At 43.1% G+C, this 27,687-nt stretch overlaps 1 protein-coding gene across 3 annotated transcripts in view; it reads right to left on the bottom strand.

The window, feature by feature from the left end:
- The window catches only part of snx14 (sorting nexin 14), a 174,602-nt gene that overhangs the window by 64,133 nt on the left and 82,782 nt on the right, over positions 1-27,687 (bottom strand). For all 3 annotated transcript variants that reach the window (XM_063056561.1, XM_063056563.1, XM_063056562.1), the window contains 3 exons: positions 17,115-17,247; positions 7,718-7,901; positions 4,545-4,628 (listed from right to left, as the gene is read on the bottom strand). In XM_063056561.1, the coding sequence (XP_062912631.1) occupies positions 4,545-4,628; positions 7,718-7,901; positions 17,115-17,247 (401 nt within the window). The remainder of the gene's footprint in view (positions 1-4,544; positions 4,629-7,717; positions 7,902-17,114; positions 17,248-27,687) is intronic.

Raw genomic sequence — 27,687 nt, 5'->3', positions numbered from 1 at the left:
CCAGCTGTACAATGCTCATAAATCCAATATTCCCCAACACTGAAGAGCGATCCAATACTGTGTAGGTGGTGGGTCTGAGCGTGCTGAAAAGTGGTATGATGCTGATGTACCTTCACTGTGACGGGGAACAGAAAGGGAACCTTGTTTCCCTTACCTCTCTTCATTCTGTGTGCTGTCATGGGCAAGACCTGGACCATGGTAGCCCACTGAAGGATAACACTCCTTAAGTGGACAGGCATGCCACATAAAAGACTAACAGATGCTATAATCTGAGCAAAAGAAACTATAGATGCAAGATTGATGTGGAACAAAATCCAATCTGCTGTGACTTTATGTGGCAGAACTAGATATTCCAACACCACATTCCAGCAAAGGGGCAGGTTATGGATGGGACTTGTTATGAGCATGGCCACAACAAGCTTCCTGTATCACAGAAAACCCCTGGGAACAGCACAAATAAAAACATCTGCTGTAACCTCAGACAGAGACAGTGCACTGCTACGGGCAAAATCCTAACAGTGTTGAAGAGCAGAGGAATCTTGGGGCCCAAGTTCATAACCCCCTGAAAATAGCTACACAGATTGATAGGGCAGTTAACAAGGCATGTGGTGTGCTCGCCTTTATTAGTTGAGGCACTGCGTTCAAAAGTCAGGAAGTTATGTTGCAGCTTTATAAAACTCTAGTTGGGCTGCATTTGGAGGATTGCACACAGTTCTGGTCACCCCGCTATAGGAAGGATGTCAGGGCTTTGGAGAGGGTGCAGGAAAGGTTCACCAGGATGCTGCCTGGAATAGAGGGCACGTACTGTAACAAGGGGTTGGAAAAATTTGTGTTGTTTTCTCTGGAGCAGCCGAGGCTGAGGGGAGATCTGATGAAGATTTATAAGATTATGAGAGGCAGAGATAGAGTAGACACACAAAATTGTTTCCCCAGGGTTGAAATGTATCATACCAGAGGGTATGTATTTAAGGAGAGAGGAGGTAATTTTAAAGGAGATGAGAGGGGCAAGTTTTTTTTAAAAGCACTGAGAATGGTGGGTGCCTGAATGTGCTGCTAGATGCAGATGTATTAATGACTTTTACAAGACGTTTAGATAGGAACATGAATATGAGAAAAATGGAAGGAAATGGACAATGTGCAGACAGAAAAGATTAGCTGGACATTTGATTACTACTTTAATTGTTTCAGTCGAAGAGTTTGCTCCTGTGCTGTACTGGTCTAAATATTGTGGATTTCTGTATTTATATTACTCTGTACATTGTTTACTCACAGAGCTTCACATAAGCAAGGGAGCTCATTGCACTCATGTATATGACACTAAACTAGTCTGAATCTGACTGGTGTCAAGTGGAAGAGGGTGAAGAGGTGGTTACACAGGAGCTGACCACCATTCACTTCTGACTAAAAGACCATTTAACTCTAAAGGCAACAATCCAGGCCTTTCAGTAAAATTACAAAGCAGCTAAGGAGTTTTTCTATTAAAGTTAACTGCTTGCTCCTTCTCAGACAGAAATAATCTCCCATGACTGAGTCAAAATACTGGACATATCTTCTTCCCTCTTCCCTCAAATACTACTGTAACTTGCAGCTTCAGTTCTATCCCAGAGTCCTTGAAGCTGAGGAACAAGTGCCTGTGTCCACCAAGACGGAAACCTGGAAGGGAGCCCACAAGGGGGAAGATCACTCAGAGAACCTTACTGCCCATCCTGATAGTACCAGCTCCTCAAAAAGTTATGTTAAATTGCAGGCAGTGGCAGTCAGGAATTTGCCTAGTCTCAAATTAGTCTTATATACTTATTATGAGAAGTGGCTACTTAGCCCATCATGTCCATTCTGGCCCTCCAAACAATCCATTCTCCCCCTCCCTACTTCCTAGTACTTCTGTAACTTATTCCCTCTGGGACATGCTCATCAACTCCCCTTAAATTCCTGAGCCACTTATCTACACTAGGGAACAATTTACATTAACCAGTTGACCAAACGGCACACCCAGTGGACTGTGGGATGAAACTGGAGCTCCTACAGGTAACCCGTGCATTCACAAGGAGAACAGACGAGCCCGAATTGAAATGGGGTGTGTGAGGCAGTGTCACCACCAGTTCTGCCACTATGCCTGGTGTCAGACATGACACACTCTCCATGTTGGATGGATCTAAGGAGAAAGTTTGAGTTCCTGTCAACCTGCAAGTTCACAGCCATCATGGAGCTGTGGCTACCCTGACATCCCCCCTCCCATCCCACTGTCTATTAGTTTTATAGGAAAATCAGCAACCCATGTAAACTTCACCGAGGGAAGAAATCCTTCCTTCTGGGTACGGGCACAAGCTGTGCTCTATACTGCGGAAAACCAAGCTGGAACATGGCCCACCGTTTTATAAGGTGATGGTTTTGCATGAACTAAAACTGTAGAATAACACTGGCGAAGGGGAAAAACAGGGCAGATGAACAAGATGATGGGGTGACACGGTAGTGCAATGGTTAACATAATGCTATTACAGCACCAGTGACCATAAGACACAGGAGAATTAGGTCATTCAGCCCATTGAGTCCACTCCACCATTCCATCATGGTTGATCCCAGATCCCACTCAACCCCACACACCTGCCTTCTCACCATATCCTTTGATACCCCGACCAATCAGGAATCTATCAACTTCTGCTTTAAATATACTCACAGACTTGGCCTCCACCGCAGTCTGTGGTACAGCATTCCGCAGATTCACTACTCTCGAACTAAAAAAATTCTTGTTTACCTCCATTCCCAAAGGTCGCCCCCTCAATCTTGAGGTGTGCCCTCTAATTCTGGATACCCCAGCATAGGAAACATCCTCTCCACATCCACATTATCCAGTCTTTTCAACATTTGGTAGGTTTCAATGAGATACCCCCCACACTCTTCTAGATTTCAGTGAGTACAGGCTCAAAGCTGCCAAACGTTCCTCATATGTTAACCCCTTCATGCCTGGAATCATCCTAGTGAACCTCCTCTGGACTCTGTCCAATACAACACATCCTTTCTGAGATATGGGGACCAAAACTGTTGACGAAGTGTGGCCTGACTAGTGTCTTATAAAGGCTCTGCATTATCTCCTTGCTTTTATATTCTATTCCCTTGAAATAAATGCCAACATTGCATTTGCTTTCTTTACCACAGCCTCAACTTGTAAATTAACCTTCTGGGAGTCTTGAACCTCTGATGTTTGAATTTATTCCTCATTTAGATAATAGTCTGCACAATTGTTCATTTTACCAAAATGCATAATCATACATTTTCCAACACTGTATTCCATCTGCCAATGACAAGCAATGTGAAAAGTACAGGTCCTAATACTGACCCCTGAGGAACACCACTAATCACTGGCAGCCAAACAGAAAAGGCCCCTTTTATTCCCAATCGCTGCCTCCTGCCTGTCAGCCATTCCACTATCCATGCCATTATTGTTTCTGCAACGTCATAGGATTTTATCTTGTTAAGCAGCCTCATGTGTGGCACCCATCAAATGCTTTCTGAAAATCCAAGTAAATGACATCCACTGCCTCTCCTTTTGTCAACCCTGCTTGTTACTTCCTCGAAGAACTGCAACTGATTTGTGAGGCAAGATTTCCCTTCACAGAAACCATGCTGACTTATTTTATCATTCGTCTCCAAGTAGCTCAAAACCTCATCCTTAATAATAGACTCCAACATTTTCCCAACCACTAACCACTACAAGCTAACTGGCCTATAATTTCCTTTCTTTTGCCTCCTTCCCTTCTTAAAGAGTGCTGTGACATTTGCAATCTTCCAGTTCTCCAGGACCATGACAGAATCAAGTGATTCTTTAAAGATCATGATCGAGGCATCCATTATCTCTTCAGCAACCTCTCTCAGGACTCTGGGATGTAGTCCATCTGGTCCAGGTGACTTATCCACCTTTGAGTTTGCCTAGCACTTTTGGGACAAGTTCAAAGGTAAATAAGGAAAACAGGGGTGACTAGGAGTTGGTTGTATTCCTAAATATAGAATAATACTGATCAATATTATGGCACTTGATTGGAAGACTGGATGATGTGTTTGTATGAGTGATACCCATCCCACTCACTGGCTAACTTCATAGCACAATCTATCTTGATGAAATTCTCCCTCAGCAGATGGTTGTATTTGAATAATTGGTGAGCACTGTTAGAGCTGTTTCCATGTAATATCATTTATCCACCTGAAAGAAAGTAAAAATAAAAAATCTCCCTGAAAAAAATAAAAATGAGCTTTGTTTAAACTCTAGGCAATATGCTTAAAGTTACCACAGTACCTTTCTCTCTTATTGCTGACAACTCCCATTTACAATAGCTTATTTCTCAACAAATTATTCTGCAGAATGTGCTGATATTTTCACTGATTTTAGGATAGGTGACAGCTTGTGCAAACTTAACCAAACATGGAAATAACTACCTCAAATATTAGCCGTGACTACGATTCAGATTACATTATTAGACAGGGATTAGTAAGGCACTAGTACTGTTCTCTTTAAATCATGAGTGACATTAACAGTTTCTCTCACACTTTACCATGAAACTCTGTAAGCTTTGACTCCAGTACATAAAATTCAAAATATCTCCTGTAAACAGTACAGCGTTCAGTTTCACGTCCCTCTGAAAAGTAAAAATAGAATTAATGAGAAAGGCAGTGTCCAAAAATCAATGCATTCAAACTGAATAATTCTTGTAGGTATAGTGAACAACGTGACAGAGGTTGAGTGAGGGGATCACACATTTACAGGTTCAGCACTCCCTCGTCTGATCTATCTCAAAGCCAGCTGGCCCGTCCCTTTGATGAACGATTGAGTTCTCAAATAGGCAACAGTGTCAGCAGACTGACTCCTCTGTAGTTCCTCTTTGATCGTAATAAGATTTAGATTTACTTATCACATATACATCAATTTACTTATCACATATACATCAAAACATATGGTGAAATATTTGTGTTAACAGCCAGCACACCCAAGGTTTGCTGCACTTGGGTGTTGCTACACTTTCCAGCGCCAACACAGCATGCCCACAATGTTCCACAGAACAACACAACCAGCGACCACAACAACAGCAAAACAAGCCCCTTTCAACCTACAGTGCCTTGAAAAAGTATTCAGCCACCACAACTAACTACTATCACATTTTCTAGTTTTAAAAAGTTGGATTTTTTGAGCTAATCTACCAAACATAGTGCATCATGTTAAACCAAAAGAAAAAAATTCAAAACCATTCAACAATTCACTAAAAATTAAAAACCATAATTGTGAAGCTGAAAAAGTATTCTTCCCCTTTGTAATTACTATGCTAACTTTCCACAGAGGCAATGACCTACCTTACAAACTCACCCATTTTGTTGATGTAGAAAATAGGACGATCATCTGTTTTCAATGAATTCATAAGGATAAATACCTCCTCTGTCTGTAAGGTCCAACTGGATAGATTTTCAAAAGCCCAAACCAAAATGAAGGCAAAAGGGCGCTCAAGGCAAGTCAGGGAAATGATAATAAGCAGCACAAATTTGGGGAAGGGTACGAGACCATCTCAAAGTCACTGATCATATCTCAGAGCTCAGTGGAGCCTATCATGAAAAATTGGAAAAATATGAAACCACGGCCACACTGCTTAGTCCATCCCTCTGAATTTAGTTGCCCGATAAGAATGGCACTTGTTAGACAGACTATTGTGATACCAACAGTCGCTCTGGGGGAGCTGCAAAAGTCAGTGGCTGTAACTGGAGATGAAGTTCATGCTCTACAATCTCTAAGGCCTTGCAGAAAATAGGTAGTTATGGAAGAGAGGCAGGAAGAAACCCTGAGTAAAAATAAAATGGGCATATCCTTGCCCATCAAGACTTTGCAAAGCATCACTTAGAAGATACTGTAAAGATGTGGAAGAAGGTCTGGTGGTTGGATGAGACTAAAGTGGAACTTTTTGGCCTCAAAACCAAGTGGCACGTGTGGCATAAATCTAATACTGTGCATCAGCCAGGTAACAACATCCCTACTGTAAAGTATGGTGGAGGCAGCATCATGTTCTGGGATGCTTTTCAGCAGCAGGGCCTGGAAATCTGGTCAGGATTGATGGGAAGATGACTGCTGCTAAATACAGAAAGATCCTGCTAGCCTCTGCCAGAAAGCTTAAACTGGGAAGGATGTTCATCTTTCAGCAGGACACTGACCCAAAGCACACTGCCAGAGCAACCACAGAGTGGCTTCAAATGAAGAGAATTGATGTCCCTGAGTGACTCCGCTCCCTGAGTTTAACCCAATCAAACATCTCTGGCAAGATCTCAAGATTGCTGTCCGCTGTCGCTCCCCAACTCACCTGGCACTGCTTAAGCAATTTTGCAAGGAGGAATGGGAAAACCTCGCTCCATCACATTGTGCAAAGCTGATAGAGTCTTATCCAAAAAGACTAAGAGCTGCAAGAAGCCGTTCAACAAAGTACTGAGCAAAGGGGATGAATGCTTTTGAACTGCTGACATTTCAGTTTTTGTAGTTTTTTTTATGCTTTACAATTTTCCCTGTTTTTTGGGTTCTACTGTAGAAAAAAAAAGGAGCATGTGATTCACAAAAATCCTCAGTTAAATTAATCAAAATTCCTGGTTGTTCTACTCATTTATGTGAACAAAAGACTGCGGGGCTCAATACTTTTACAAGGCACTGTAACTCCCACCTGCACAGACAGGTGGCCTCCGGGCCTCCAGTCCTAGCACCCGGATTCTCAGACTCTGGGACATCTGGCCTCCAACTTTGGACATCACTCCAGCACACCAAACACTGGTTGACCTTCGGGCCTCAACGTCCAAACTTGCACAGAACACTGACTATGTGGTGAACCGGGCCCTTGTTCTTTGGGCATTTAACTTAAGGTTTCGCCTTCGGCTTTGCTGTCGGGAATTCACCGGGTTTGAACTCCAACCCACTGCTTTTGGATTCGTGTAGACCTCGCATGGGGCGGGGGGGGGGGTGATGGCACCAATCTTGACTTCCGCCCGTAGCTGGAACATGCCGCATGTAGGCCTGTAGACTTCCAACCTGGGACTGGTCTCTGATCTGGGAATCGCTGGTCCCCTCAACGCCTGTAACACAACTTGCAGGATCTCTGACCTTCAAGTGTGGAGCACTTCGACCTGGACTCAGGCTCCTGCACTGACTCTTCATTTACCACCCGGGCTCTAACTCCCCTCATCCCTGGTCCTTAAATCCTAACCTGACCCTGAGCTTCCCTCTCTGTCCCCGAAACTATCCCTACAAAGTCTGAGCCACAGCATCAACAGATATCACAGCCTAGCACCATCTTGACCAGAAGGGTAACTATTTTAGTGAATTCCTATTTGTATAAAAGGTTTTATTATTTACAGTTGAAGGCCTGCTACTGTGAACCAACCAGAAAAGTTGTTCTCACAAGCTTCACCTTATAAGGTAGTCAAGCTGTCTTGATGATTATATTGAATTTGCCTTTATTAAAAAGAATCAGAATCAGGTTTAATATCACTGACATACGTTGTGAAATTTGTTGTCTTTGTGGTAGCAGTACAATGCACGACATAGTAACAGAAAAGAATAGTGAATGACAGCAAATCTATCTATATATAAAATAGTTAAGTTCAATAAGCAGTGCATTAGCTCAGTGAGTGCATGAATGCTTCTCATGTGACACTGGCAGGTAATGGAGCCAGTGAAAGATAAAAACAAATGTAGCCATCTTACCCCATCCTTCATCATTCCGTTCCACATCAATACAGAAGACTGGAATCTTCTCCTTTTTGTTGTCAAAAAAGAAATCTACATATGGAATGGTTATTTTCCATGCGGAGAGGTTACGTTGAGCATTGGGAGTTATCGCCAGCTCTTCAAGTAAATCATCCTCAGATACCACCGTTGCCTCTTCCACCTGCAGCAACGAAAGATTAAGGATGTTTAACCAAACGTCAACTTCCATCACATCCAAAATATTCATTAAAAAATTGGGGAAACCAAAAAAAAAGAAATAGTTTAGTAAATAACCACATTCATCTATACATTGATGGCTTTGGGTTTGCACTCACTGGAGTTTAGAAGAATGAGTGGGGATTTCATTGAAACATACCCAATATTGAAAGGCCTGATAGAGTGGACATGGTGCAGAGGTTTCCTAGAGTGGGGGAGTCTAGAATCAGAAGGCACAGCCTTAGAATTCATGGAAGACGCTTTATAATAGAGATAAGGAGGAATTTCTTTAGCCGAAGTGTGGTGAATCTGTGGAATTCATTGCCACAGACGGCTGTGGAGGTGAAGTCATTGGGTATATTTAAAGCAGAGGTTGATAGGTTCTTGGTTAGCAAGGGTTGTCAAAGGTTTTGAGAAGGTGGCAGGAGAATGGGGTTGAGGAGGATAATAAAACAGCCTTGATGGAATGGTAGAGCAGACCTGACAGACTGATTGGCCTAATTCTGCTCTTATGTCTTAAAGTCTCACGTTATTATCCAGTAGAATTTTATCATGGCTTATTTATCCTGGATTTATCCAGGAGCACGTGCTAGCACGTGCTTAAATCCTACCACAGGGATTTAAGTTAGAGTTTAAAAACAGCAGCTGGCATTGATCTCGAACCTGGGACAATGGACAGTCAGCACAAGTTCCTGCTCAAGACTGCTATTTCTCAAGATTGCTAGATTGGTGGACAGTCTTCAAATTCTACATTTACGGCCATCGACCTCTGGCTTCGCACATCCGTAGAGGGTTCAGAGATCTGTGAGCAGACATCCCACCTCTCCCAGAAGTTCCGGGAGTCTCCCGCATATTAATAGTGGCTCCCTGATGCCCGCAAATTATATACAGTATCACGGAAATCAATTTTTTTGAGAGAGCTCGCGCGAGACATAGCGAGCGCCAGAGCAAGAAAGCAAGTGCGAGAGAGACAGACAACGCGAGAGCGAGATAGCAAGCGCGAGAGAGAGCAAGTGAGAGCGACCACGAGAGAGAGCGCGAGAGTGAGAGAGAGAGAGAGAGAGAGAGAGCGAGAGCAAGAGCGTTCCAAAAAAAGTCGGAGTGGCAGAGTGTTCCAAAAAAAGAAAATATAAAACGTACGTCACCCCAGACTACACTAAAGTGTACCCCTGCCTAATGGGGGTCAAAAATAATGACAATGTTGCTCGCTGCACTGTTTGCAACAGTGACTTTTCTATGGCCCATGGTGGGTTAAGACTGTGAAAGACATGTTGAGGTAAGTTTAACAGGTGTCATTCGTTCATTAGCATAGCTAACATTATTTAAACTAGCTGGCTAGCTGCTAACGAGCTACTCTATTGCAGACATCCCACCTCTCCCTTCCGGGAGTCTCCTGCAAATTGATGGTGCTACCTCCCTGAAATGAGTTTTTGCAGGGTGGGAAGTCTGTGTGAGTGCAATTATAATCTTATCCCAGTCTGGGCCTTACGGAACAAATTAAGGAAACAAACTTCACACTCCTTAATTCTCCTGTGATAAAGAAATAAATCTTTATCACTCAAGCAATTTTAAACAAAGCATGCTAAAGGAATGCTAAGGAAGAATAGTTGTGCTGGAGAGCCCTCTAGAGGAGAGAAGTTTGACAACTTCTAATTTACAGCTGGACTGCAAATACTTGCATTAACACTAAAATCACAACTTGAAAACAAATTACATGTCAGTGGCTACAAATCTGCACATGGTGTCAAATCTATTTTGTAACAACTCCAACTGCCTCCAGTCACAAAACAGAAACACAGCACAGAAAAAGGCCCTTTGGCCCATCATGTCTATAGCAACCATGATGCCAGTCAAGTAAACTTCTGTCTGCACATGGTCTGTGTTCCTCTATTCTCTTTTTGTACATGTGTCTGTCTAAATGTCTCTTAAATATTGTTCCTATATGTCTCTTCTACCACATCCTCTGGCAATATGTTTTAGGTATCCACTACTCCCTGTGTAAAGAAAGTTTGCCTCACACACCTCCTTTAAACTTTCTCCTTCTCACCCTAAACCAGGGATGGCCAACCTATGGCGCATGTGCCAAAAGTGGCGCATTGGATGATTAGAGGTGGCGCAATGAACAGTGGGAAAATGAGTTCTTATTTATAGCAGGTCTGTCAGGAAAACCGTTGTGCATTGTTTGTGAAAACACTTTCTCACATAATAGAAGACATGATCTTAATAGACACTATAAAACACAACATCAGACTGAAATAGAAGGAAAACTGAAGCTAGTGTTTGGGTCTGAGTTATAGAAAGAATATGTGATTAAGAAAAAGGAAGAAATCAAAAGAAGACAAAATATATGTGTTACACACACAAAATGCTGGTGGAACGCAGCTGGCCAGGCAGCATTAGATGCTGCCTGGCCTGCTGTGTTTCACCAGCATTCTGTGTGTGTTGCTTGAATTTCCAGCATCTGCAGATTCTCTCCTGTTTGCGTTTTTATATCTGTTAAAAGTCTCATTAAGGTAAGCAATGTTTATCTTGTTTTTTTATATTAAATCAATATATCATGTAAAAATGCTAAATATGTCTATATTAACATATTTTTACAAGAATTGAATGGGGGTACAAGAGTTGTATGGCGCATATGAACTCGTGCGAGAAGAAATTGACGCATGGAATGTAAAAGGTTGATCACCCCTGCCCTAAACCTTTGCCCTCCATTGTTCGACATTTTCACCTAGGAGAAAGACTATTTACATCTCACATAATTTTATATATTTCTATTAGGTCGCTTCTCTGCCTCCAACACCTCAGAGAAAACAATCCAGGTTTGTTCAAGCTCTCCTTATAGCTGATACATTCCATTGCAGACAATATCTTTGTGAATGTCTCCTGCACTGTCTCCAAAGCCTCCACATCCCTCTTACAGTGTGGTGACCAAAACTGCACCCAACTCTCCAAATATGGCCTAACCAAAGCTTTATACACCTGCAATCTGACTTGCCAACTTTTACACTCAGTGTTCTAATTGATGAAGTCAAGCATGTGGAATGCTTTCTTTACCACCTGATCCAACTGTACTGGCACTTTCAAAGAGCTATGAACTTATGCTCCCAAGGGTCCTGCTATTTACTGCATACTTCCCTTTTGCATTTGACCTCCATCCCAAAATACATGGCCGTTCACTTGCCCGGATTAAAATTCATCTGCTATGTCACCAACCCACCACTCCATACCCTCCTGCACCACTACTTTATCATGTCCTGTCAGGGTCACTCCTGTACCTAGGGTCACTCCTGTACCTAGCATCACTTCACGGACGTACAGTCAGTGTATCCAAGTTATCCTATGTATTTATATTTATTGTATTTTTTTATTATTGTGTCCTTTATCTTATTGTGTCTTTCGTGCTGCATTGAACCTGGAGTGACATTCATTTCATTCTCATTTACACTTGTGTATTGCAAATGACATTAAACAACCTTGAATCTCCACCTAAATTTCCATCTTACTTCTACCCTACTGTATCCTTTGACAAACTTCCCTAACAATTCATGTTCATAACTTACTCAGCAGACTACTTACATTTTTATCAAACAGTGAAGGTACATTACAAACAACAGAAGCCCCAGCAATGATCCTGGCAAAACAGCACTATCATAAACCTTCAGTCAGAAAACCTCTCCACCACTACCCTCAATCTTCTGTGACATGGCCAATTTTGGATTCCATTTACCAACTTGATATGGATGGCATGGACCAGCCTACCACGAGGGACCCTGTCAAATACTTTACTAAAGACCATGAGATGGCTCCCTGCCCTTCATCTTTAACATCTCCTCAAAAAACGCAATCAAGTTTGGGAGAAACAAACTCTCCATAATAAGTTTATGCTTTTCTAAATTTAAAAAAAAATCCTATCCCTAAGAATCTTCTCCAATAACTTCCCTTCCACTGATGTATCACTCATTGTCCTTTTATTTCCTGGTTTGTCCCTGTTGCCTTTCTTAACAAAGTAGTAGTACTGCCTATTGTACAGTGCTCTGACATCTCACCTGTGACAGAATATCTCTGTCACAGCTCTTGCAATCTCCTTCCTTGTTTCCCTAAGTATTCTGGGGTAGATCCTATCAGGTCCTGGGGCTTATCCACCTTAATGTTTCTTAAAACACTGAACACTCCTCCTCAATGTCGATGTGTCCTAGAACATCCACAAATCTAATCTCACCATCATCCATGTCCTTCTCCTTGGTGAACAGTGATGCAAAGTACTCATTGAGAACTTCATTCACATCCTCTAGCTCAATGCATAAATTTCATCCTGTGTCTCTGAATGGACCTACCTTTTCCCTGGTACCCTTGTTCTAATATATATTTAAGATATTTTGAGATTTTGCTTTATCTTATTTACCAAGCACATTTCATAGCCCCTTTTAACCCTAATTTCTTGTTTAAATATTTTCCTTTATAATCCTCAAGGATCTTAGATGACTTCAGCTTCCTTTTTTTTGTATAAACTTACAATACCTCTTGTCAACCAAGATTCCAAAACCTTGCCAATCCTTACCTTATTATCCTGAAAGGAACATGCTGATCCTAAACTCTAATCAACCGGCCTTTCAAAGATTGTCATATACCAGATGTGGATTAACAGCTGCTCCCAAAAGACCTTCTCTAGTCCCTGCCTAAAACTGTGCCCCCATTTTACCACTTTTCCTTGTGAACTAGTCATATCTGTATCCTTAACCACCTTAAAGCCTACAGAGGTCTGGCTACTGCTTCTTACAGTTCTTTCTCATATCTGCACATTCCACCAAATCTGACACTTTGCACTGCCCTCTGATTGCTACTTGACACACTAAGGAGCTTGATTACACTCACTGCAAGGCAGGCACTGAATAGAAGCAAAGAATCCTGGAAATACTCAGCAGGCCGGGCTGCTAACGTGGCAAGCCAAAAGATTGTACATTTCACGTTAAAGATCCTTCGTTAGAACAGATGCTGCCTGAAATGGTCAGCATTCTCCCTTTTAATTTCAGACATCCAGCATTTGCAGTATTGTTTTGGATTAAACACAACAAGCAGTTTAATGTATGTGGGACACAACAAGGGGACAGGAATAACAGGCTGGTGTACATGTCCAGGACTGGTCTACGTGGCCAGGCACCCACTCTACAATCGCAGCACACTGCAGTGACTCAGCCTGAATGAGAAAAAGAACTACTAAGTGAGATGGGGTGGGGAAGGGGACGTGGGATGGGCTGGGGGAGGATGGGAAATGAATTGGACAGAATGTGTTTTGGGGTGTGAATGGACAGATTCACCCTTGGTTACAATTTTCTAAGCAGATTTTTCAGCAAATAAAAAAACTATACTTCAATTATTTTGTAGCAACAGCTGCATTTTAACTTATTGGCTGATTCCATATTCATTGGACAGCATTCCATTCCCTAAATAAAAGCTCTTTTTGGGCTACTGTTTAAATATTAGCTGGAGAGGAGTATTACACCTCCCCACCTATGCAGACACATGGCAACTCAATCCAGAGCTAAACAAGAAACAGCAAAGCAGATCCACTGGTACAACACACACTACTAATGTCCACAAAACAACTCAAGGAAGCTCATGGGAGGCACACCAAATGAAACCTGTGCGGCTATGTACAGTGACCAAAGTCTTGATCCCAGCAGCAGATTCAGAAAAAGTTGAAGAGTCCAGATGGGCAAGTTTCAGGAAGGAACTGCAAGATTTATGACTAAGGCAAACTCCAGAGATGAAGTGAAAACTGATGATTTGGTTCAGGGCAGCACTGGAGGAGAAATGAAGGATAATGGGGCCAAAGGAGATGAGAGAAATTGGGAGCAATCTGAAGTGGATATTGCACTGGCATTTTAACTCAACAGAGACATGGCCGAATAGGACCCATGTGAGATACGATACAGACATTTACAGATTTAATAAGGCTGCAGAGTGGAAGGTCTGGAAACAACAAGGTCAATGAATGACGCCATTGGTGGAAGACTCAAAGCAGGACAAAGACTGGCAATGCTGCAAGAGGTAGAGAGGAAGAAGCATCTAGCAGGACAACTAGCTGTGAAGAATTTAGCCACAGCCTGCTGTTAGGGAGAGGATCAAGTTGGTGGTTGGGGAACAGTGCTGTACCACAGAGCAAATACAACAGATAGAACTTGTAACTCATCCGGAACCAGAAGGCAGACAAGCAGCTCGGCAAGTCAGAGACCATACAAGGCAGAAGCCAGGTCAAGGCAGAGGGATATGACAGAGCAGCGGGAGATCTGATGCACTTCCATTTGCAGGAGCTATTGAGTGGGTGGGACACCCCTGGCTGTCAGGGATAAAGCACTGCAACTGGATATCATGGAACGAAACCAGCCATGGGCCATAGAATGAAACTACCCACAAGAGTAATGGAGATGGATGCTATGATCAATCGCGCTGCTGTGGGAAATATAAAAAACGATAAAAACACAACTGTTTGAGAACAATTTTCTGTTTAAGACGGCATTGTCATTTGGCTACACGGGATACATTTCCACCTCAACCTCTTTACATCCCCTCCAAGAGGACTACAACCTTGTTATGATTTAGTGCTTGCATACCTCAATGACCCAGAGAGCTCTGTTGGCTGGAATCAAGGCATGATGTTTTGGGCAAACACAAGGAATTCTGCAGATGCTGGAAATTCAAGCAACACACATCAAAGTTGCTGGTGAACGCAGCAGGCCAGGCTGCATCTCTAGGAAGAGGTACAGTCGAAGTTTCGGGCCGAGACCCTTCCTCAGGACTAACTGAAAAAAGAGCTAGTATGAGATTTGAAAGTGGGAGGGGGAGGGGGAGATCTGAAATGATAGGAGAAGACAGGAGGGGGAGGGATGGAGCCAAGAGCTGGACAGGTGATTGGCAAAAGGGGATACGAGAGGATCATGGTACAGGAGGCCCAGGGAGAAGGAAAAGGGGGAGGGCGGGAAAACCCAGAGGATGGGCAAGGGGTATAGTGAGAGGGACAAAGGAGAGAGAGAAAGAATCTGTGTATAAAAATAAATAACAGATGGGGCACGAGGGGGAGGTGGGGCATTAGCGGAAGTTAGAGAAGTCAATGTTCATGCCATCAGGTTGGAGGCTACCCAGACGGAATATAAGGTGTTGTTCCTCCAACCTGAGTGTGGCTTCATCTTTACAGTAGAGGAGGCTGTGGATAGACATATCAGAATGGGAATGGGACGTGGAATTAAAATGTGTGGCCACAGGGAGATCCTGCTTTCTCTGGCGGACAGAGCGTAGATGTTCAGCAAAACGATCTCCCAGTCTGCGTCGGGTCTCACCAATATATAGAAGGCCACATCGGGAGCACTGGACGCAGTATAACACCCCAGCCGACTCACAAGTGAAATGTCGCCTCACCTGGTAGGACTGTCTGGGGCCCTGAATGGTGGTAAGGGAGGAAGTGTAAGGGCATGTGTAGCACTTGTTCCGCTTACAAGGATAAGTGTCAGGAGGGAGTTCCCCATTTCACACAGATCTGCTCTCACTCCATCCTCCCGCCACCCCACTAGGAATAGGGTTCCTCTTGTCCTCACCTACCACCCCACCAGTCTCCAGGTCCAACATATTATTCTCCGTAACTTCCGCCACCTCCAACAGGATCCCACCACTAAGCACATCTTTCCCTCCCCCCCGCCCCCACTTTCAGCAGGGATTGCTCCCTACGCGACTCCCTTGTCCATTTGTCCCCCCCATCCCTCCCCACCGATCTCCCTCCTGGCACTTATCCGTGTAAGCGGAACAAGTGCTACACATGCCCTTACACTTCCTCCCTTACCACCATCCAGAGCCCCAGACAGTCCTTCCAGGTGAGGCAACACTTCACCTGTGAGTTGGCTGGGGTGATATACTGAGTCTGGTGCTCCCGATGTGGCCTTCTATATATTGGCGAGACCTGACGCAAACTGGGAGATTGTTTCGCTGAACACCTACTCTCTGTCCGCCAGAGAAAGCAGGATCTCCCAGTGGCCACACATTTTAATTCCACGTCCCATTCCCATTCTGATATGTCTATCCACAGCCTCCTCTACTGTAAAGATGATGCCACACTCAGGTTGGAGGAACAACACCTTATATTCCGTCTGGGTAGCCTCCAACCTGATGGCACGAACATAGACTTCTCAAACTTCCGCTAATGCCTCACCTCCCCCTCGTACCTCATCAGTTATTTATTTATATACACACATTCTTTCTCTCTCTCTCTCTCCTTTTTCTCCTTCTGTCCCTCTCACTATACCCCTTGCCCATCCTCTGGGTTTCCCCCCTCCCCCTTTTCTTTCTCCCTGGGCCTCCTGTCCCATGACCCTCTCATATCCTTTTTGCCAATCACCTGTCCAGCTCTTGCCTCCATCCCTCCCCCTCCTGTCTTCTCCTATCATTCTGGATCTCCCCCTCCCCCTCCTGCTTTCAGATCTCTTACTAGCTCTTCTTTCAGTTAGTCCTGACGAAGGGTCTCGGCCCGAAACGTCGACTGTACCTCTTCCTAGAGATGCTGCCTGGCCTGCTGCGTTCACCAGCAACTTTGATGATGTTTTGGGTCTTGGTAGGGTCATCCATACCAAACAGGTCAAAGGGCAGAGCCAGATTAGGAGTGGACTACCTCTGTCTGCTCAAGGTGAACAAACCTGACTGGTAAAACAAAACTGTTATCGAAACTCAATGGAGAAACCTTCTGCATCTGAGTGCAATGGTATTCCTGAGTCTCCACCCTGGTCTTGCATGACTGACAGTAGTGAAAAACGAGAGGAAGCTGCTGACACAATGAAGGAAGCTCTGAACACCACCAGAGATGGAGGACCTTCATTGCTACCCTAAACGCCAGTGGCTTACTGGGTTGTAACACATCTTAACATCCAACACGAGAAAATCTGCAGATGCTGGAAATTCAAGCAACACACACAAAATGCTGGTGGATCCAGCAACATCCAACAATAACCTTAACTGTTTATCTAACATCTGAGTACATATGAGGCCCATATTTCATTTTGGGCCTAAATCTGAAATTAACACAACGCTGCGTTCAGAAGCCACCATTTCCACACAGGTTAAAAGCTCCCAGCTTCCTACGCCAGACTGCTGATTAATAACAGTTTTAACATCAGGTGCTAATAACAGTGTTACTCACAGAATCGTCATCTCCTTCTCGCAATCCATAATTTGGCAACATGGCCCCTTCCATCGTTGTGCTTTTAAAAACTCCCTTTATTTTGCTACCTATTCGGCTTATTCCAAAAGTTTCTCCACGTTTGTTGGTACCCCTGAATGATAGCAGACAAATTGATCAGAAAATCCAGTAACTCAAAGTATTTCAATTATTGACTGGGTAATATGGAACATGCAATCCAATGAACTTTAGCTCATGCACATGTATGAACTGCCTTCCATCCATCTGCTCGCACCCGGTATCGACAGCTGTTTCAAGAATTCAGCAGCCAGGTCATCTTAAACGCACAATTTACCAGTGGTATTATCAAGTAATATCAAATAACCAAGTAAAAGCAAAGACAGAAAGTAGGTCGTGCTGAATTATCAGTCTTACACACCAAGAAACTATAAAGTGAATTGTCACAGGTGCTGAAGGTTAGAAATTGCCTATACTGGAAATCTGAATCTACAGGTTGAGTGTGCTGTTACAGCTCTGACATTCACATGCCAATGCTCACTTCAAAATTAAGCGTGGCAATTCTGAGTTTTGATTATGCTTAGTTATTTTACTGAAGGAAGCCAGATGAAGCCAACTTTTAAACAAAAACATTTGCATTTACATTCCACATTTCATGCCCCTTTCAGGAATCCTAAAACAAAATGGAGCCAATCATAGCCATTAATTTATATACAAACAAGCTCCCAGAAGCAGCACTGTGATATTAATGAGTTCATTTGTTTTAGCGATGCGAATTGAGGCTAAGTATCAGCCAGCAGACAGGCTAGCTTTTGCAACAAGGCAGCATTGTTAAAGGAGACCTCCAGATTGTAACAACTAGACGTCCGAAGGAGCAACCATGACAGTGGAACAGACAGAAAGTCAAGTTAATTTTCTCTCAGATTCACTTCAAAACAAAGGCAGCCTTCTGCCCTCTCCACACGTAGCATCCTAGTTAGAAACCAAGGAATGATCCTGAATTACAGCAATAGCTGCCATGATACATGCAGCTCCTTCAGATCAACACTGAAACAAAAATATTAATCTAAAACCTAAAGCATTCGCTCTTTCTCTTCATCCAAAGTCTAAAGACAGTTTACCTGATTTAATAAAGCACACTCTCATAAGTAATAGACTCACAGCACAGACAATGGCTCTTCAGACTACTGATTGCCACCATCTCAATTGTCTCTCCCCACCCAGATTCTACAGCTCACCAACACAAGGGTTATTTACAGCAGTCAAGTCGCAGACCTTTGGGAAATGGAAGGAAGCTGAAGCATCTGGGGGGGAGACCACATGGTCACAGGGAGAAAGAGCAAACCGCAGACGAACAGCATCCGAGGCCAGGATCGAACCTGGATCACTGGAGTTACGAGGTACCATTAAGCCAGCCAAAGCTATGCTGCTATATAGATGAATAATCTCAAAGGATAAATGCAGTAGTTTACAAACACTGATAAATGTTTCAATCAAATCATTATACTTAATCTGGTATATAGTTTTAGGATTAATATGTTAATTATGCTATACAATTAATACATCCCACCAAGCAGCCCAATTTGATAAAGATTAATAGTACTGTATGAAGATTAGACATAATTAAGTTTTTATTATGAATGTAAAAAAAATCATACTCCATTACTGCTTGAGCTGTTTGCACTAGGTTAACTGTGCATTTATAACATCATTTTCATTCAAGAATCAGATTTCTATCAAGGCTGCTTACTCAACGCATGGAGATAAATTGGAATATATTAATAGGTTATATACCTCAGCAAACAGCATAACATTATATTTTAAGTACAATGGCTGGATATACTGTTAAATAAGGTTCCAGAAAGTGAGCAAATTAAATAATTTGGTGGACCAATTGATTTTCTATGATTCCCAGAGAAGACAAACTCTTCAAGCAAGTTAATTTAAAACACCGTGGATGATAAGTCCACATGACCAAATAACGTGACTATTGCATCCTTCCAGAAAAAAAAGTGTCTAAATAAACTTCAGTTCCACAGTAACAGAATCATTTTCTTTAACAAAATCACAAATAACACAGTTTGTACTATTAAATGGACTGGAGCATTTTCTAATCCAGTATGCTGCTAAATACTTATTTCAAAATGAGTATCAGATTGCATTCATATACAGAACATGTTTCAATATGTTTTTCCTCAAATGAGATTTGAAACTAAATTCCATGTTTCAATTTACCTCACATCTTTATTACTTCCTTTTCGGCATTTTGTCAAATTATCTCTGTAGGAAACGGGTTTTATACCCACCACTCCTCAAGTGCAATTCAAGCACTAACATTTAATTTCACACATTCTCACAATGGTGTGTCAACCTATTTACTTGGCTGCACAAACATTTAAAATTTCCCAAAAAGGGCAGCCTGCCGTCGGATATTACCAAGTAATGGGCATTCCCACATCTTGAGCTCTTGGTCAGGTGTTTCTCTAATCCTTGGACCTTATATCAGACTTCAGAACATCGAACTGATGTCTGAGAGAACTTTCACACTTCAGAGGTGAATTAGAAGTACTGAGAGGTTTTTTTTTCCATTTTTCATCACACAGGGTGTTTCATGAAGATTTGCAATCTGCAGGCTGGAATCCATTCCAAACAACGTCAACAAATATGCAGAACATCACCAGGAGAATTGCTAACCAGAAGCCAAAGTTGGAAGATGAGGAACTCATGAGGACATGAGCAACACACACAAAATGCTGGAGGAACTCAGCCAGCCAGGCAGCATCTATGGAAGTAAAGTACAGACTGTTCCTCCAGCATTTTGTGTGTGTTGCTCGGATTTCCAGCATCTGCAGATTTTCTCTTGTTTGTCAAGAGGATATGAGTTTTTTTCTCTCCCTCCAAAGGGAGCAGCATGCAGTTAAGAAGTGGAATCCACTGAGAAAGAGGGTGTAGTCAGATCCAATAATAGCTTAAAAAGGAAATTGGATATCTAACTAATATGAAAAATAAATTCCATGCCCATGGAAAAAAAGAATAAGATGAAAATTGTGAAACTCCAACAGGTACAGCGCAGGCATAGCGAATCGAATAGTCTCCTTCTATGCTTTAGGATTCTGAAGAATCCTTGTTTGCAATGAGAGCAGCAGAGGAATTGTTTCTGCTGCTCGGGCCTAAATTACACCTGGGATCTCAGGAGTATCTCCCACATGAGAAAGCAGCACTGGGTGTCAATGCTTATTCTGTACAATAACCCAGTACAAGCAACAACTGCAACACAAAATGCTGAAGGAACTCAGCAGGTCAGGCAGCATCAACGGAAATGAGTAAACAGTCGACCTTTCCAACCGAGACCCTTCATCAGGACTGGAAAGGAAGAGAAGTCAGAGACAGAGAAGATGGGAGGAGGGGAGGAAGAAGTACAGGGTGGCAGGCGATAGGTGAAATCTGGAGAGGGGGAGGGGTGAAGTAAAGAACTGGGATATCGATTGGTGAAAGAGATGAAGGGCTGGAGAAGGGGGGATCTGATAGGAGAGGACAGAAGACCATGGAAGAAAGGGAAGGGGGAAGGACACCAGAGGGAGGTGATGGGCAGGTAAGGAGATAAGGTGACAGAGGGAAACAGGAATAGGAAATGATGAAGGAGAGAGGGGCTGGGCAATTACAGGAAGTTTAAGTAATCAATGTTCGTGTTATCAGGTTGGAAGCTACCCAGACAGATTACGAGGTGGAGTTCCTCCAACCTGAGGGTGGCCTTGTCGCGACAGTGGAGGCGGCCATGGACTGACATGTCAGAATAAGATATACATCAGACACGCCAGTCTAAGATGACAAATCAGAATAAGATGGGAAGTAGAATTGAAATGGGTGGCCCCCAGGAAAATCCACTTTTTGTGTCGGACAGAGTGTAGGTGCTGGGCGAAACGGTCTCCCAATCTATGTTGGGCCTTACTGATATACAGGAGGCCACACTGGGAGCACAGGATACAGTAAATGACCCCAACAGGCTCATCAGTGAAGTGTTGCCTCACTTGGAAGGACTATCTGGAGCCTTGGATGGTAGTGAGGGAGGTGGTGTAGGGGCAGGTGTGGTACTTGTTCTGCTTGCAAGGATAAGTGCCAGGAGGGAGATCAGCGGGGAGGGACAAATGGACAAGGGAGTCGTATAGGGAACGATCCCTGTGGAAAGTAGGAAGTGGGGGGTAGGGAAAGATGTGCTCGGTGGTAGAACCCCATTGCAAACGGAGAATTACGTGCTGGACGCGGAGGCTAGTGGGATGGTAGCTGAAGACAAGTGGAACCCTGTTCTTGGTGGGGTGCTGGGAGGATAGGGTGAGGACAAATGTATGCAAAATGGAAGAGATGCAGTTGAGGGCAGCATTGATGGTGGAGGAAGGGAAGCCTTAGTTCTGGAATGAAAAGCTTCATCATGACAGCAGATGCAGGGGAGACAGAGGAACTGAGAGAAGGGGCATCTTTACAAGTGACTGGGGGGATGGGGAAAAAGTATAGTCCATATAGCTAGCTATGGGAGTAAGCAGTTTCTCAAAGTTACAGGTAGATAGACTGTACCCTGGGATAGACATAGAGAGATCGAGAAAGGGGAGAGAGGTGTCCGAAATGGACCAAGTAAATCTGAGGGCAGGGTGGAAGTCAGAGGCAAAGTTGATTCAAAGCAATGAGCTTAGCATAGGTGCAGGAAGCCATTCCTCGATTTCACCTACTATCCCACTTTTTTCTGTGGTCTTCCATCCTCTCCTATTTGATTCCTCCTTCTCCAGCCCTTTATTTCTCTCACCAATCAACTTCCCAGCTCTTTACTTCATTCCCTCCCCCCTCCCAGTTTTACCTATCACCTGCCACTTTATACTTCTTCCTCCCCTCCCCCCACCTTCTTACTCTGACTTCTGCCCTTCCCTTCCAGTCCTGAAGAAAAGACTCACCCCACAACGTCGACTATTTACTATTTTCCATAGATGCTGCCTGACCTGCTGAGTTCCTCCAGTTTTGTGTGTGTTGCTTTGGATTTGCAGCATTTGCAGATTTTCTAGTGTTTACAAGCAACAACCCCATTTCAAAAATAGTTTATCTTTCAATTAATTAGTTTCTACAAATGTACAAAACTGTAGAAGAGTACATGAAGGAAACCATCCCTTCAGCTTTAACCAAACCATTTACCAAACAAGTAAGCCACCAATGAAACCCTCACTGTAAATCAACATTAAAATGTACATTGAAATGGTTGGTGTGACACATTCTTGACACAAACATGTATGCATGTGGGATGAATGGACCCTGACTTACATTATAGCAGCAGGGAGAGAAGGTAAAATGCCAGATGGAAGTGTTAGAATTGACTGGACATGAGGAAAAACAGATGCAGATGAAGACCCTTGATTCATGGAGGCAGCTTGCCCTAGAGATGCAGACTCAGGGTATCGTTTAAATTCCTGTTCGAGGCTAACCCACAATATTTTTAAAACATAATCCGTTAGGCAGCGTTAATCAGTAGGAAAGAAACAGATAAAGGTTAGCTTCAACACTTTCATTTCAACAAGGATTGTCTATGGCCAGTTACTTGCTTCCACATTCACATACGTATTGGAGACAGACATTCACGCAATAATGCTTTCTGCCTTTATAACAGATAATAACTACTCATTTTACTCCCAAGATAATCAATACATTATGTTTTCTTCTTTTATCTGTCGCTTTGCAAATCTACGGTCTGAGAAATTAATATAACCAATTGTGAAATATGATGCAAAAGAAGTTTAAAACGTGATAACTTTTTCCTGAGATTGGGGTGGCAATGCACTCGCCCCGAACCAATACATCACTTCCTCCATTTAAATACACACAAAACCCCTATGATGCCAGTCTCTACACCAGGGTAGTAATGGAGTCAGTCTTGTTGGGAAAAAACCTGCCATTCCAACCCACCAGGTAAGATCATACACAGACGACTATAGTAACAGGGATGCTAGATGTACTGATTAGGATTTTTAAAAATTATTTTATTATAAATTTTGTATTATCTAAGCTCAAAAATTATTGCATTATTATCAAAGCTGTTGAATAGCTTTGGATATGAATTTCAGTTTTGACAAGAGGCGAACTATTAGCAGCGTTGGTTTCTGTCAGTCAGGGTGTTCCAGCACGCACTCACAAAATGCCAAGCATACTGAGACCTCATCCCCCCAACCCCTCCCAGTTCTGGGGTCCCAGAGAGGAGGACAGAGACTGCAATATCCAGCTCAGATGAGGGCAGGCACACTGAGACAAAGGAGGAAGAGGAACCTGATGGAGGTGACAAGTAGGTGAGGAGAAGTGGTGAGAGGATAAACCGAATGGGGATCTCTCTCTTCACGATACCTCTCCTCCTTCCCTTTCCCCCATGATCCACTCTGCTCTCCTATTACATTCCTTCTTCTCTTCCCCCTATCCCCTTCCACGTTCTTTCATCATCCATCCCCCTCCCACTCCCAGCAATACTGTACTCTTCTCCCTCCACTTACCTTCTTATTCTATTTTCTGACCCTTTTCTTTCCAGTCCTCTGAAGGATCTTGGCCCAAAACGTCAACTGGTTATTGCCCTCCACAGATGCTGAATGACCTGCTGAGTTCATGCAGCATTTTTTGTGTATTGAATGAGATCCAATAACCCAGCCTAGAGAGTCCTTCCTGGTCTGGATAACTCCTGTTGTGAAGCTTTCTGCTAGCAGTTTCATTTACGGCGTGACAGATACCAAATTATAGATTAAAATTCTCAAGTACTATCGTCCCACAAGAACTGGCCCCACGAGTTTCTAAACCATATCCAAAAGCAGTCCTGGTTAGAGAGGAGATTAACGCAATAGAAAGGAAGGACATTAGCCGGGAGGATGTGGAATTGATATGGGTAGAGCTGCATAACACTAAGGGGCAGAAAACGCTGGTGGGAATGGTGTACAGGCCACCTAACAGTAGTAGTGAGGTTGGGGATGGCATTAAACAGGAAATTAGAAATGCGTGCAATAAAGGAACAGCAGTTATAATGGGTGACTTCAATCTACATATAGATTGGGTGAACCAAATTGGTAAGGGTGCTGAGGAAGAGGATTTCTTGGAATGTATGCAGGATAGTTTTCTGAACCAACATGTCGAGGAACCAACCAGACAGCAGGCCATTCTGGACTGGGTTTTGAGCAATGAGGAAGGGTTAATTAGCAATCTTGTCGTGCGAGGCCCTTTGGGTAAGAGTGACCATAATACGGTGGAATTCTTCATTAAGATGGAGAGTGATATAGTTAATTCAGAAACAAGGGTTCTGAACTAAAAGAAGGGTAACTTTTAAGGTATGAGACGTGAATTAGCTAAGATAGACCGGCAAATGATACTTAAAGGGTTGACGGTGGATATGCAATGGCAAGCATTTAAAGATCGCATGGATGAACTACAACAATTGTTCATCCCAGTTTGGCAAAAGAATAGACCAGGGAAGGTAGTGCACCCGTGGCTGACAAGGGAAATTAAGGATAGTATCAATTCCAAAGAAGAAACATACAAATTAGCCAGAAAAAGCGGCACACCTGAGGACTGGGAGAAATTCAGAGTCCAGCAGAGGAGGACAAAGGTCTTAATTAGGAAAGGGAAAAAAGATTATGAGAGAAAGCTGGCTGGGAACATAAAAACTGACTGTAAAAGCTTTTATAGATATGTGAAAAGAAAAAGATTAGTTAAGACAAATGTAGGTCCCTTACAGTCAGAAACAGGTGAATTGATCATGGAGAACAAGGACACGGCAGACCAATTGAATAACTACTTTGGTTCTGTCCGGAAATAGTAAGGGACCGAGGGTCTAGTGAGATGGAGGGAAATACATGTTAGTAGGGAAGTGGTGTTAGGTAAATTGAAGGGATTGAAGGCAGATAAATCCCCAGGGCCAGATGGTTTGCATCCCAGAGTGCTTAAGGAAGTAGCCCAAGAAATAGTGGACGCATTAGTGATAATTTTTCAACACACTTTAGATTCTGGATTAGTTCCTGAGGATTGTAGGGTGGCTAATGTAACCCCACTTTTTTAAAAAGGAGGGAGAGAGAAACCCGGGAATTATAGAACGGTAAGCCTGACATCGGTGGTGGGGAAAATGCTAGAGTCAGTTATCAAAGATGAGACAACAGCACATTTGGAAAGCGGTGAAATCATCGGACAAAGTCAGCATGGATTTGTGAAAGGAAAATCATGTCTGACGAATCTCACAGAATTTTTTGAGGATGTAACTGGTAGAGTGGATAGGGGAGAAACAGTGGATGTGGTATATTTGTATTTTCAAAAGGCTTTTGACAAGGTCCCACACAGGAGATTAGTGTGCAAACTTAAAGCACACGGTATTGGGGGTATGTTATTGATGTGGATAGAGAATTAGTTGACAGACAGGAAGCAAAGAGTGGAATAAATGGGACCTTTTCAGAATGGTAGGCAGTGACTAGTGGGGTACCGCAAGGCTCAGTGCTGGGACCCCAGTTGTTTACAATATATATTAATGACTTAGACGAGGGAATTAAATGCAGCATCTCCAAGTTTGTGGATGACACAAAGCTGGGCGACAGTGTTAGCTGTGAGGAGGACACTAAGAGGATGCAGGGTGACTTGGATAGGTTAGGTGAGTGGGCAAATTCATGGCAGATGCAATTTAATGTGGATAAATGTGAAGTTATCCACTTTGGTGGCAAAAATAGGAAAACAGATTATTATCTGAATGGTGGCCGATTAGGAAAAGGGGAGATGCAATGAGACCTGGGTGTCATTATACACCAGTCATTGAAAGTGAGCATGCAGGTACAGCGGGCGGTGAAAAAGGCGAATGGTATGCTGGCATTCATAGCAACAGGATTCGAGTACAGGAGCAGGGAGGTACTACTGCAGTTGTACAAGGCCTTGGTGAGACCGCTCCTAGAGTATTGTGAGCAGTTTTGGTCCCCTAATCTGAGGAAAGACATCCTTGCCATAGAGGGAGTACAAAGAAGGTTCACTAGATTGATTCCTGGGATGGCAGGACTTTCATATGATGAAAGACTGGATCGACTAGGCTTATGCTCTCTGGAATTTAGAAGATTGAGTGGGGGGATCTGATTGAAACGTATAAAATTCTAAAGGGATTGGACAGGCTAGATGCAGGAAGATTGTTCCCGATGTTGGGGAAGTCCAGAATGAGGGGTCACAGTTTGAGGATAAAGGGGAAGCCTTTTAGGACTGAGATGAGGAAAAACTACTTCACACAGAGAGTGGTGAATCTGTGGAATTCTCTGCCACAGGAAACAGTTGAGGCCAATTCATTGGCTATATTTAAGAGGGAGTTAGATAAGGCCCTTGTGGCTGAAGGGATCGGGGGTATGGAGAGAAGACAGGTACAGGGTTCTGAGTTGGATGATCAGCCATGATCGTACTGAATGGCGGTGCAGGCTCGAAGGGCCGAATGGCCTACTCCTGCACCTATTTTCTATGTTTCTATTTCATTTGGGCTGAGCTGATATCGATCCAAATTTCCGTACTGCTGTTTGCCCTTCTCTGCTTTAATGTTTTTAAGTGTGGAAGTGCTGTACTATTCAACAAAACATCACATTCACCATGCCCCACCCCCACTAACACTGATAAATTGACATTGTTACTGAGTGAGTTGCAGAAAAAGAGATGAGCAGGACAAGCATTTTTCTTACACACAGATATCAAGGGTAGTGGTGGAAGCAGATATGATAGTGGCGTTTAAGAGGTTGCAAAAGAGGTGGGGGTATCCAGAACTAGATGGCATAGCCTCAAAAATGAGGAGCAACCTTTTAGAACAGAGGTAAGGAGGAATTTCTTTAGCTAGAGAGTAGTGAATCTGTGGAATGCTCTGCCACAGACTGCGGTGGAGGCCAAGTTCGTGGGTATATTTAAGGCAGAAGTTGATCATTTCCTGATCGGTCAGGGCATCAAAGGATATGGCGAGAAGACAGATGTATGGGGTTGAGTGGAATCTGGGATCAGCCATGATGGAATGACAGAGTAGACGTGATAGGCTGAAAGGCCTAATTCTGCTCCTATGGCTTATGGTCTTATAAGTACATGAATATGCAAAGAGCGGTGGAATAAGAATAATTTACATTAATGTGTTCGGTAAGACATTGTGAGCTGAAGGGCCTGATCTATGTTGGAGGGCATTGTTCCATGTTCCATGCCGGGAATACACAGGGATTTACATCTCCAGTTTCTCTAACAGTATTACTTACTGAAATACTAGTGGAAGTTAATGGCATATTGATTTTTCCAACAGCAGGATATCTGCACAGTTTAATGCACATTACTATGATTACAATATAGGATCTTTATATTACATAACTACACACAACTTCAACATCTCTATACACTAAGGAGAACAAAAACAAAACAAAAAATAACTTGATAATCTTTGCTGAAAAACCTCCTTTATACATATTAAAGCTCACAATACCAATGTTTAAACATTCAGCTTGTTATAAAGGCAGAAGCTTCCGTAAGCATTGAGGATGCTCAGCGAAAATGCAATGTAATCTGGAGTGTGAGGATGTCATGATAAAGT

This window comes from Mobula hypostoma, chromosome 8 (genome assembly GCF_963921235.1).
Source record: "Mobula hypostoma chromosome 8, sMobHyp1.1, whole genome shotgun sequence".
NCBI lineage: Eukaryota > Metazoa > Chordata > Chondrichthyes > Myliobatiformes > Myliobatidae > Mobula > Mobula hypostoma.
Note: the sequence above shows the minus strand (reverse complement) of the source record. Positions and strands in the feature narration are given on the sequence as shown.